This window comes from Rhinatrema bivittatum, chromosome 6 (assembly GCF_901001135.1).
Source record: "Rhinatrema bivittatum chromosome 6, aRhiBiv1.1, whole genome shotgun sequence".
In the NCBI taxonomy this organism is placed as follows: domain Eukaryota; kingdom Metazoa; phylum Chordata; class Amphibia; order Gymnophiona; family Rhinatrematidae; genus Rhinatrema; species Rhinatrema bivittatum.
Genome location: NC_042620.1, coordinates 253,382,609 through 253,395,909, shown reverse-complemented (window position 1 = coordinate 253,395,909; position 13,301 = coordinate 253,382,609). Strand labels below are relative to the sequence as shown.

The following is a 13,301-nucleotide window of genomic DNA, read 5'->3' as shown; positions in this document are numbered from 1 at the left end:
TCTCCACAGCAGGACCTACTTTGTGGAACTCCATCCCACCAGAACTGAGACAGGAACCCTGCCTTCCAACATTTAGAAAAAGACTTAAAACTTGGCTATTTAAACAAGCCTTCCCAGATCCGAACTAAATGATAGCAATTTTACAAGAGATAGTAAATTATACAAGGAGACTTCACAGTATAATGTATATAATGTAAATAATGTAATCCTTACAGTTCGGCTCTCTTATTCTTATCTCTCCTCCAAGTTTAAGACCCTTGTTGTAATGTAACTTTTGATCTCCTTGCACTTGTTTATGTTTCCGTTCTCTGTTTCTCACCCCTTGTTACATGTAAACCGGCATGATGTGGTTTCTAACCATGAATGCCGGTATAGAAAAAACGCAAATAAAATAAATAAAATAAATATATTCCCATCAATGATTTCTGCATTTCGGGGTTTGGGGGTATCATCATCAGTTTCGAGCACTTTCTTTTGGCTTGGCCACGTCACCCAGAACTTTTTCCAAGGTCATGGTAGTGGTGGCGGAGAAGTTGAGAGAGGATGGGGTCCTCGTACATCCATTTGACTGGCTGATTCATGCCATGAGTCTGGAAGAGAGCCTCCGGGTCTTGCACAAGGTGATCTCCTTGTTGCAGGAGTTAGGTTGGGTCATAAACCTGGCCAAGAGCAATTTCCAGCCGTCTCCGTCACTAGAGTATCTCTGTGTTCGGTTCAACCCAGGGCAAGGGGTTCCTGCCAAAGAGCTATATTCAGAAGTTGATGGCGCAGGTGTGTGTATTGACAAACACAATATGCCCAACAGTGTGGTCCTATTGATGGCTTCAAGCCTGGAGGTGTTGCTGTGGGTGAGGATCCACATGCGTCCTCTTCGCGGCACTCTGCTGTCTCGTTGGAGCCCACAGTCTCAAGACTATTCGATTTGGCTCCACCCGCTGATGGAAATTTGCATTCAACTGCAATGGTGGTTAAAAGTGGATCATCTAAGGAAGGGGGTTTTCCTAAGTTCACTGGACTGGCTTGTACTCACAACAGAGTCAAGCCTCTAAGGCTAGGGAGCTCACTGTCAGGAGCTGTGACAGCACAGAGGCACTGGAGTGCAGAAGAGTTTCTCTGGAACATCAATCGGCTGGAAGCCAGGGCTGTCCGGTTGGCATGCTTGCAGTTCGGCAACAGGTTGCAGGGTCGAGCAGTCTGGATAATGTTGGACAATGCATCGACAGTAGCCTACATCATTTGGCAATGAGGAACCAAGAGCTGGCAATTGTTGCAGGAAATAGACTAACTTATGGAATGGGTGGAAGTGCATGTTCAGGAGATCTCAGCTTTGCACATTGCAGGTAAAAACAAGTTAAGAGCAGACTTTCTCAGCAGGCAGAATCTGGACCCAGGAGAATGGGAATTGTCAGACGAGGTGTTTCAGCTAATAGGGGATCACTAGAGTCTGCCATTTATGGACCTGCTGGCAAATTTTCATAGTGCAAAGGTTTCTTGATTCTTTAGTCACAGGAGAGATCCAAAATCTTTGGGCATCGATGTTCTCGTGTAGGAATGGACAGAGGACAAGCTGCTATATGCCTTTCCCGCATGGCCCATGTTGGGCAGAATGGTTCCGAGGATTGAAAGTCAGATGGATGGTGCTTCTGGTGGCACCAGACTAGCCCAGGAGTCCATGGTATGTGGATATGCGAAGTCTCCTGATAGACTCCTCCCTCCAGTTTCCAGCGTACAGGGGCCTGTTCTTCACGAAAATCGACTCACTCTTGAGAGGACTCGCTTGCTGAAACATGGATATTCTACTGCAATGATTGCCACCTTGCTACACACTAGAAAGTTTTCCACCTCCTTAGCCTATGTGCGGGTTTGGCAAGTGTTTGAGGCATGGAGTGAAGATCGAGGGGTGGTTCTTATCTCAATTCAGATCTTACTCAAATTGGAATTTTTCAGGATAGTTTGAATAAAGTTAGTTATGTCTCTTGCCTTTTTCAGGGGTCTTGTGAATGGTGGACCCTTGTTGACTCATCCAGATGTGACCCATTTCTTGAAAAGAGTGCAACATCTTCATCCTCCCCTACGATTACCAGTGCCCTTGTGGAGTCTCAATCTTGTTTTGGATTTTTTAGCGGGCCCTACGGTTTTGACCAATGCATAAACTTTCTTTGCGGTTACTGACCTTGAAAATGGTGTTTCTTGTGGTGATTTGCTCTGTGCATAGAACATCCAAGCTGCAGGCCTTGTCTTGCCAGGAACCGTTCCTTCGAGTGACTCCAGGGGCAATACAGGTGTGTACTGTTCCTGCCTTTTTACCAAAACTGGTCTCAGATTTTCATTTGAATCAGTCCATTTTTGTGCCGTCTCTGGATAGAGAGAAAGATACGGAGGAATATCTCCTGTCACGACCCTTGGATGTTAAGAGACATATTGTGAGGTATCTAGAGGTTTCTAAACTTCTCAGGGAGACAGCTCGCCTGTTTGTCCTTCATGGTGGAGGTGAACAGGGCGAGCCAGCTTTGCAGGCTACAATAGCTTGCTGGCTTAAGGAGGTAGTCACGGCCGCATATGTGGATGCTGAGCAGCTGTTACCTAGTCAGGTTAGGGCTCATTCCACTAGGGCTCAAGCAGTGTCTTGGGTGGAGGTTAGATTATCTCCCATTGACATTTGCCGAGCTATGATGTGGTCCTCCTTACACACCTTTTCCAGGTATTATTGTCTGAGTGTGCAGGCCCATGAGGATGTAGCCTTTGCACGTACGGTTTTGACTGGACCGTGGGCAGCCTCCTGCCCTATTTGGGAGTAGCTTGGGTACCTCCCATTGGTTCTGGATTCATCTGTCTAGACGCTAAGAAATGAGAAATCACTATTTACCTGATAATTTTCTTTTCTTTAGGATAGACAGATGAATCTAGCTTCCCGCCCTTGGCTGCTGAATAATTGTGCTATGGTCCTCCTGCGTGGCTACATGGTCCAGGGGTTACTGTTAAATGTTAATCCTGTCTTTGTCTGAGCTCAGTGTTTCCTGTTGACTGAGTACTGGAATGGTTATTTGGTGTTAATCAAGCTTTGTTAGTTTGTTCACAGTTGGCTTTTGCAGAGAATATTGGGGGGTTGATTTCACTGTGGGAATATATATATATACTATGATATTTGCTTTGCTCCTTCTCCATCTGCTGGTTGAGGTGCATAATCCGCTGGTTCTGGATTCATCTGTCTCCTAAAGAAAAGGAAATTATAAGGTAAGTAGTAATTTCTCATTCAAATTATATGCAGACAAACAATTTTTTGTCCCAATAACCAGCTCTCTGGCTTGAGCCTTCGACAGTCTGGCCCATGTTTAATGGAGGTAAAAAGATGGCTCTCTGTTAACACGCTGGCCCTAAATGGGAAAACAGAGATTGTGCTGCTGACTCATACTGAACTTCCCGACATACCTACTAGCTTTTTGTTTGAAGGACAGACTATTCCTATCTCTTAACAAGCCTGGAACCTGGGCAACATAGTCGACGCTTCTCTTTCATTGTGGCCACATATTAGTTCTTTAATTGTCTGTTTCAAATTGTGCATGCTGCAGTCCTGAAAGCCATACATTAACCAAATCCTTGCTTTCATTGTAGAGACTACTGTAATTTTTTATATTTAGGATTCCTGGCATCCTCAATTAAATCAATGCAATTAATTCAAAGTTCTGCAACCCACCTGGTGTCTGGTGCTTTATTGCATGAGCATGTGCCTCCGGTCCTTGCCAAACTACACTGGCTACCCAGTGCTTTCCGTGTACAATTTAGGGTGTTGTGCTTGGTCTTTAAAGACCTTCATGACCTTGCCCCTCCCCAGCCTCACTTCTTCAGTTTGCAGCTATCACCCTGGCTTGAGGTTCCATTTTATAAGCTGATTAGGCTTACTAAACTAAGAAAAATAGGATGTTCTATATGAACACACTTGTACTTTGGAATGAGTTGCCTGAGGTAATTAGGGCAGAGGACAGCTAGCTACGGTTTAGGAACGTTTTAAAAACCCAACTGTTTCTTCTTGCCTTTGACGTTTAGCCCTTAGGCAGCTTGCAGCACTTCGATAGGCTAACTATGCATTGGTATGCATTTTAACTGTGTCTTGTTCATATTAGAACATAAGAACATGCCATACTGGGTCAGACCAAGGGTCCATCAAGCCCAGCATCCTGTTTCCAACAGTGGCCAATCCAGGCCATAAGAACCTGGCAAGTACCCAAAAACTAAATCTATCCCATGCTACTGATGCTAGTAATAGCAGTGGCTATTTTCTAAGTCAACTTGACAGGTAATGGACTTCTCCAAGAACTTATCCAATCCTTTTTTAAACACAGCTATACTAACTGCACTAACCACATCCTCTGGCAACAAATTCCAGAGTTTAATTGTGCGTTGAGTGAAAAAGAACTTTCTCCGATTAGTTTTAAATGTGTTACTTGCTAACTTCATGGATTGCCCCCTAGTCCTTCTATTATCCGAAAGAGTAAATAACGATTCACATTTACCCGTTCTAGACCTCTCATGATTTTAAACACCTCTATCACATCCCCCCTCATCCATCTCTTCTCCAAGCTAAACAGTCCTAACCTCTTTAGTCTTTCCTCATAGGGGAGCTGTTCCATCCCCTTTATCCTTTTGGTCGCCCTTTTCTGAACATTCTCCATCACAACAATATCTTTTTTGAGATGTGGCGACCAGAATTGTACACAGTATTCAAAGGTGTGGTCTCACCATGGAATGATACAGAGGCATTATGACATTTTCCGTTTTAATCACCATTCTCTTTCTAATAATTCCTAACATTCTGTTTGCTTTTTTGACTGCCGCAGCACACTGTGGCATTTATCTTGTACATGTCTTGCATATGCCGTATTGTTGTTTTGTAGGATTATTATGTGTGCTGTGAGGTAATCCGCTGAGATTTTTGGATTAGCAGAATAGAAATCTTTTTAAATAAATGAATATACTGTAAGAGAAATTCAAAAGGAATTCCCTCCATACAATCCTTTTATTAATGTAAAGAAGGGATTGGATGTACACTCTGGATCTAAAGGATACTTATGCACATATTTACATTCAGACCTCCCACTAGCATTAGTTGTGTTTATAGTAAACTCATCCCACTTTCAGTACAGAGTGCTCCCCTTCCCCCTATCAGCAGCACATAGGGTCTTCACCAAGTACCTGGCTGTAGTAACTGTGCAGCGGCAGAGCATTCCTGAATGACTGGTTTCTTACAGAGAGCTCCCAAGGAGGTGTACAAATGTCATTGCTAAAAGCAGTATGACTATTATTTATTTATTTAAAATCTTATATACCACAAATCAAAATTACTAAGCAGTTTACAATAAAACATAATTAAAATATAAACAAGACACATTTAAAACATAAAATACCTTAACACTAGCTGACTACATTCATAGTCATTTTTGGTCCATAATCGGCACTGGCCTTCTATTCTTATACGTCAGTGCACATCATAAAATCTGCTGCCTACTTAAGTTCACATTAAGCATGAGCCTGAGAAAAAAGAAATATCTTTAGGAGTTTTTCTAAATTTTAATAGAAAGGCTCTTCCTTTAGATTTTGAGGAAGAGAATTCCACATTATAGGGCCCTGCAGATAGAATTGTCTCTCATAAGATTCGTCAAGGCAAACGACCCTAGGAGAAGGAACGTTCAAAAGCATTTGGCTACAGATCTTAAGGTTTGTGACAGACAGTATAGTTTCAGCGCCACATTAAAACTTACAGGAACATGCATAGATTCTCTATAGGAGAGTTTTTTCTTCCATCAAATCAGGCAAACACTCTTAAATCTCTTCTTTACAGACCATTAAACACACAACAGTCAACAGGAAGAGATGTGTTAGTTATTCTGAGTCACATGGCAGTGACAATTCATGTAGTTTCTCTAACCCACCTTAATATATGACTCATGCAGTGGAACCATTGTTCCTATGGGGACCAGCTAACTCAATCTTTCACATCCAGAGTGGAGGATTCGAAAGGCATGAAACCTTCTACCTTCATGCCTCAGTCTACCTCCTCAACAAGTTATGTTGGCAATAAATTCTTCCACAAAAGGTAGTGAGGCCCATAAAGGCCTCCTTTTCAAACAGCTGACTTGGTATTTCATGGAAATTCAGCTGACTTGGTATTTCATGGAAATTCAATTCCACATCAACCTCCTAGAATTGAGAGCAATCAGATATGCCCTGTCGACTTCCGTGCACCTCCTCCAAATGAGGAATATTCTCATTGAAACTAACAACCAATTAGCCATATTCTACATGTATACATATAGAGAAACAGAGTCATGGGCTCTCTGCCAAGAAGCATTAACGATAGGAAATGGGCATGCAAACATCGTTGTCCTACAAGCTGTCTACCTTCCTGAGATCTCAAACATGTTAGTGAATCGCTTCAAAAGAATATTTTGTCTGCACAAATAGTCTTTGCAGCTATTAACCATTGACTAAGTATTCAGTGTGGGAGCTTCCAACAATCGATCCCTTTGCGTCTGAACAAAACAGGAAATTGGAATTCTTTTACTCCATTCTTCCCAGCAAACTCAGAACTACTTGAGACATTTTTCTGCACATCTGGAATGCAGATTTTATGTAAGCTTTTCCATCAATTCCACTGATAGCAAAAACAGTGCAAAAAGTGTTTACAGACCTGGCCCATCTAATTTTCATAGCTCCAATGTGGCCTAGGCAAGATTGGTTTTCATGCCTGGTACAACTATCCAGCAATCTTCCAACCCCTCTCAGAGCAGCACCTTGCTTCGTTCGAACCTGTTTCATTCGAACCTTTCCTCCCTCAGCTTGATGGTATACATGTTGAACACTCAGTCACAGAAATATCCTTACCCAAGGAGTTTGAGGACATACTAGTGTGTGCAAATAAAAAAAAAATCAACTACAAAAGCCTATGGTTTTAAAGAGACATTTCCTACATGAAGTCAATACAATATCTTACTCTGTTCGTATGTGAATCCAGTTATTAAACCACTTGCTCTCTCTTTCTGCTTCAGGCCTTATTGAAAGATTATTTCAGTGCCATGCGTACTTACCATTTTCAGATCAAGAGTCAGCCTATCTCCACTCATCCATTAGTTTCTAAATTACTTTATGGATTGTGCCATAATAAACCTCCAGTTGGTTCTGACCCAATTGATGAAACCAACTTTTGAGCCAAGAGAGTCTGCTTCACTCATGTTTCTTTCTTGGAAAGTATTATTTCTTGTAGAAATCACTTTAGCCAGAAGAATCTATATGCAATTCTTCCATAATAGGGTTGGTGGTGTTCACCTATCTGAAGTTTCCAGTGGATGTAATATCTGTCTTTCATATTAATCGGACATTCTTACTGAGGCCACACAACATGAAGATGAAAAGTCCTTCATACCTTAGACTACAACAGAGCTTTGGCTAAGTATGAAAGAAAAACTCAGCCACATCATCAGGCTTAGCAACCATTTGTCTCTTCTGATCCTAGCATCAAGGAAAAAGATGTTTCCAAGTCTTTAGTCTGCTGGGCTGTGCTCAGAGCCATGAAATGACTCTGAGAACAGGATCTGTACTCCTATTAGTCTTCCTTAACTTGCGATTACTGGGATGGACACCAGCTGTGCTGGACTCTGTGCCCAAGGAGGATGCTCCAGCTGGAACTCCTGATAAGACAGACTCTGTGCCTAAAAGGGGTGCTCCACCCAGTGCTCAAGATATCTCTTGCATCCTGTACCTAAAGAGGGTGCTTCACCTAGTGCTTCAGATACTTTGCACCCTTTGCCTGAAGGAGACGCTTCACTCATTGCTCCAGATACATTGCACCCTATGCCTGATAGGGGCGCTTCATCCAGTGCTCCAGATACATTGGACCCTGAGGCTACAGAATTGGATTTAGAACTAAGACACTGGACTTACCTTTACCGATTCTAACTCCACACCAGCCTATGATCCGTTGCCGGATCCAGATCCAATGCCCATTACTGTGGGCTCGGAGTCTGAGATCAGATAAGTCTGAGATGGTAAGGAAAGTTTCCTCATATACAATCTTAACTAATCATTCTATTCTTGCTTCAGAAGCCACTGATCGAGATCTTATCCTTTTGCTGACAGGTTCTTGGGGTGTGGCTGCTGAAAAGCCTCTTCATAGGGGGTGTAGTTGCACCCAGAACGAACACACCCATTTCTATTGTAGAATTTCTTGTTATATTGCCTGGCAAACCCATTGCTAACAGGGATAGAGTGTGCTGCTTGATGCCAGATCCGGATGAAATTTTGGGGTGCACAGAGAGCTCCGCTTTGGGGGAATTCTTTCAGGGAAAATGATGGGTCTGGTATGGTGTGCTGTGCTGTGCATGGAGCTACATGATGGCTCAGAGAAAGTCCACTTCAACCTAAAGATAGCCTGCAATATGGCCCCCACCCCTGAGGATCCAGACTAATCATCAGGGTTTCTAAAGGAGTGCTGGGACACCTCCCAGGTGTTCCCAATATTTAGATGGTGTAGAGCAGAGCTTTCCAAACTTTTCATATTGGTGACACACTTTTTAGACAAACATAGTTTCACGACACAGTAATTCAGTCTACTAGCAAACCAGAGGTTAAAGGTTAAATGAACAAAACATATTTCGACAATTTATGTATGTTTCCTTAAATATATACATAAATAAAATGTTTCACGACACAACCTGTCTCATGAAAACCTTTCATTTATATTAAAAATATATAATATTCCAAGATTAATGTTGTTATAATTTGAGTAACAATAATAAAACAAATTGTCTGTCCCCCACACACTCATCTCTCTCCCCCCAAGCACATGTATGTCCCCCACACACTCATCTCTCCCCTCCACCACATGCCTGTCCCCCACACACTCATCTCTCTCCCCCCCCAGGACATGTCTGGCCCCCACACACTCATTCCCCCCCCCCCCCCAGCACAAGTCTGGCCCCCACACTCCTGTTCCTCTTCTTTTTGATTGTTGCCAGTTAAGTGCTTCACTCCCTTCAGGGGTCAAGCCTGCCGTGGTGCATAACACCTTCATGATCACCAGACACTGTTGCTTGCAGTCGGTACTCCTCGTGGCCAGGCCTCATCGGCAGCAGCAGCCAATGACAGGGACAGCTGGGCTCAAGTCCCACCCAGCAAGCCCAAAAAAAACACGATTAACAGCAAAAATCGCCCAATAATAAGCAACCCATGAACCGAAAAAAAAAAAAAGTGAATCACTGGAGGGGAGTGGCTATGTGGACCGGGCTTGCGCAACACACCTGCACACTGCAGGTGACACACTAATGTGTCCCAACACACAGTTTGGAAAGCTCTGGTGTAGAGGCCAAAGAAAGGTGTAGGATCCGGAGGAGAGACCCATGAGTTCTTGATACTGTTGGGGGGGGAGATATTAGTGTGTGGGGGACACTATTGCAACATAAATCCTGTGTTTGTGTGCTGCAGCCTGACATCTAGCAGATAGGAGATAGCAGTGGTCAAACATATATCATCCCACTGGCTAGCAGACTGCATCACGCACTGCTATCAGCAAGCAGGTCTACAAATCAGACACCATGAAGGCTCGTTAATTTAGAGCCATGGCTGCATCAGTGTCTCATTTGTGAACCATACCACTCAAAAACATCTGCAAAACTGCAACATTATTGCCTGTACACACTTTTATGTCCTTTTGCTCTCTGGATATTGTCTCAGTGAGTGACAGTATATTCTGACAAGCAGTTTTACATAGCCTGTTCACCCAGTAGTCTACTGTCCATCGTGAGGTCCAGGTTGCTTATTCAGTAAATGCTCCACTGCAACCCTCAGCTTGGGACTCCCCACATGTGATGGCTAATTCAGCACTGCTTATCAATGGAAAACGTTTGCTTACCGTAAACAGCAGGATGAATTAGCGATGCTAAATAGCCACCTATCTAACTGGCTGTAGCTTTCTCATCAACTGAGAAGGCTCACAAGGAACAGAAATTCCCACAAATGCTTAAATCAAAAGCTCTACTGGCTAAGAGAGAGATCTGTTCAGTGCTGTCGGATGACATCACCCACATATCATGGCTAATTCATCCTGCTATCTACAGAAAACACCATTTATGATAATCAAACATGCTTTATCCTATTTGTCCACAGAGAAACCCAAGTTGCTCACCTGTAAAAAGTGTTCTCCATAGACAGAATAAATCAGCCACACAATCCCGCCCACTTTTCTTTAAAGTTGAAGAATAGTTTGATATAAAAATTGAGGAGACTTGGGTGCTGCGCAAGAAGGCCCCGTGCATGCTTGGAAAGATTGCCTCTGTTTTTCTGAGCTCTGAGAGAGATTTTCCCTCTCAGCACCAAAAGACGATATCACCCACTGCTGTAGCTGATTTATCCCGTTGTCTATGGAGAATACCTCTTGCAAGTGAGCAACTTAGTTTTCTGTGTACTATTCTTTTTTTTTTTTTTGTACACATTTTTAGGTTTGCATGATTTTTTCAAACTCCCAGTGCATTTTCATATTAGCTTTCTGCACTGAGTTAACATTATTTTTTAGTGTGTGCATTAAGAAATTGTGTGCTTGAGATACAGCGCCCGTTTTTACTTCTGTTTAATCAGGCCCGAAGTGAGGGATAGAGCCTGAGAATGAGTGGGAACCTTGTGTCATTGTAGTATGTATTTGTTTTGTGATGGCACTGCCATGTTAATTTCTTTTCTTTAAATGTCCCTCAGATGCCAATGCCATGTTTAGCCAGAAGGACAGCCCAGGAGCACAGGGCTTCTCTAATCCTCATGACCCCTGGAACCGCCTGCATCGCACCCCACCATCCTTCCCTACTGCCCCTGCACAGGTCTGGTCCAAAACTGCTGGGGAAGCAGAGCGTGGCCTGCAAGAGACAGAGAAACAGGAGACTCTGGTTATTAAAGATGAGAAGGACAGGTGAGGTGACATTCTTCCTCTGCTGACTGTTTGTTTCCTTGCTGGAGGGAATGAAAAGAGTTTGAAATTTTAGCTTTTGACATTGCATTCCCTCTTTCATTTCCAGGGACATTCTGTTTGCCAGGCACACCATTCGAAATTCTCCTGCCACACCCAGCCAGAAGCTTCCCATGGGAAACAGCAATGGCCAGGCCTCGGTGGAAGAGGAGCAGCAGTGGGGCTGCGGGAATGGGAACAGTGATCTGCGGGAGAAGGTACGCAGCCGTAGTCACAGCCGGGAGCATCCTGAAGCACTGAAGGATCAGAAGCTACGGGAGGCAGCAGCAACCACTGTGCACTGCATGACTGAGGAGAACCTGGTACTTGTCAGGGATACCAGCAAAGCTGCAACTAGAGAACTTTCTCCCTATATCCGTGCACCTATCGGGGAGAGTGGCCGGCCCAGCAGCAGGAGCAGTGGGGACCGCAAGCCGCAGCTGACACCAGAGTTTGCTGGAAAGAAGCAAGAAGTGAAGGTGAAGGAGGAGAGGAAGGATGACCATGATGTGGTACTCAGCAGCTTTGAAATGGCCCAACTGCCAAGAAACAATGGTGCCCTACATGCAGGTGTAGCACATGGTCAGGCAGCCATGCACCTGCCCCTGCATATGCCACCTGCAGGGATGCATTCCTTGAGTGTCTTTGAGCGCCCCCGGGGCATGACACCATTTCTGGGCCACACCATGGGGGTTGCAGACCGCTTCCCACATGCCTCATATGCTTTGGAGGCCTGGCGGGAACCCTATCGCAGTGTGGAGCTGGAGCGTAGAGAGCAACTGAGCCGGGAGCTGGCCCTCCGTGTGGACCCCCTGCAGCGTTTAGCAGGACCTCGCTTCTATGAGCGGGAGCCAGAAAGGGCGGGCATTATGGAGGAGCGTGCCCACATTCTGCGAGAGGATTATGAGAGGGCCCGTCTCTACTCACTGCATCCCACTGGCTTGGAAGCCCACCTTCCCCACCACCACAGCCTACTAACCGCAGGGCTGAGTGGGCCCCTCTACTCCCGCATGAGTCCCTCCATGATACATCAGAATGGTATTTTGGGCAAAGCACCCCCAATGAACATGCTGAGTGCCCCACCTCCCCTCATTCCTTCTGCAAGCACACGGCCTGGCTCTCCCCGCAGGACCACCCCTCTGACTGCTTCTGATATCCGAGACCTTTCCTCCACTTATAAGGACAGGGATTCCAGATAATCCACACCTGCTTTCCTGTTTGTTGTTATTGTTCTTGTTGTTGTTGTTGAATGGATCTGGACTCTGAGCCTTTTCTCTTCCACAGAGGGAAGCGAAGAAACAAAAGGCCTTCTGAGTTAGCTTGTACATATTTATATATTATAATCAGTGCAAACAGTGGCTTATGAGAGAATATTTTGTACATTTTTAAGGATTTGGGATGTAATTTTTAAGAAACATCCCTTTCCTCTTCTGGTTTTAGCAGATCTGTCTTTTTTTTTTAATTTCTGTATGTGCTGTTGCAAAGGTGCCCTCCTCTTTCATTGTATGTGTGTGCGGATGAAAACAAGCTGATGTCATTGAAACGGAAAGCCACATGTGTGATATGGCAGTGGGCTGATAGTATGAGTTCTCCTACTTCCTCCATTTATTACTTCATTAAATCCTGAAACTGTTGACATTTTGATGCTTTCTCTTTGACTGAGTGGAGTTACCTCCCTGCGTGTATACCTTGAGTGAGGTTGCAACCTCTTCCTTCTGCTTTGAGCATTGTCTGGCAGTGAAAAGTTGTCATGGTCTTAGTGCAGTTGCGAATGAGCAGGGTACTCTGACAGCTGGTGAATTTACTTCTTATTCATGACACCTCCTCTTGTCTCTCTTTCTGTATTTGCAATTTCTCCAGATCAGCTAAAGCAAAAAAAAATTGCAAAAGGGTTCACAAGCCAAAAGTTTATTCTGCAGAAGCAAACTCTATATTCTTTTGAATCTGCTTTGGGCAAATTTAGCATAGCTGTAAAGTGGAGTTGAGAAATTAACAAGGTGCCAATATCATTTTGTTTTCTATGAAAGAACAAGAGGTTGTTAGCATTAGTGTATTTAAATGCATCCATGGAAGTAGTTAGTTTTAATGCTATTTAATGTTTGTATTGAATAAGTGAACTGACCACTGGATAAAGGTAAGCAGTCTAAGGATTTATGTTTAAATATGTTGAGCACCCCTGACTCCCTCCCCACCCCCAGCAGCAACACACATACATAGATACACACACACCCCTCCATCTAGGAACAGTATTTTAAAGAGATCCATTTAGGTTTATATTATAAATAAAGTAGCTGTAAAAATGATTTCAGTCTCTTCAGTA

At 43.9% G+C, this 13,301-nt stretch overlaps 1 protein-coding gene across 5 annotated transcripts in view; it reads left to right on the top strand.

Moving 5' to 3' along the window:
• Window positions 1-12,617, top strand: part of FBRS (fibrosin) — a 274,396-nt gene extending 261,779 nt beyond the window's left edge. For all 5 annotated transcript variants that reach the window (XM_029606818.1, XM_029606819.1, XM_029606817.1 and 2 more), the window contains 2 exons: window positions 10,738-10,945; window positions 11,052-12,617. In XM_029606818.1, the coding sequence (XP_029462678.1) occupies window positions 10,738-10,945; window positions 11,052-12,180 (1,337 nt within the window). In that variant the 3' untranslated portion in view covers window positions 12,181-12,617. The remainder of the gene's footprint in view (window positions 1-10,737; window positions 10,946-11,051) is intronic.
• Window positions 12,618-13,301: the final 684 nt, after the last annotated feature.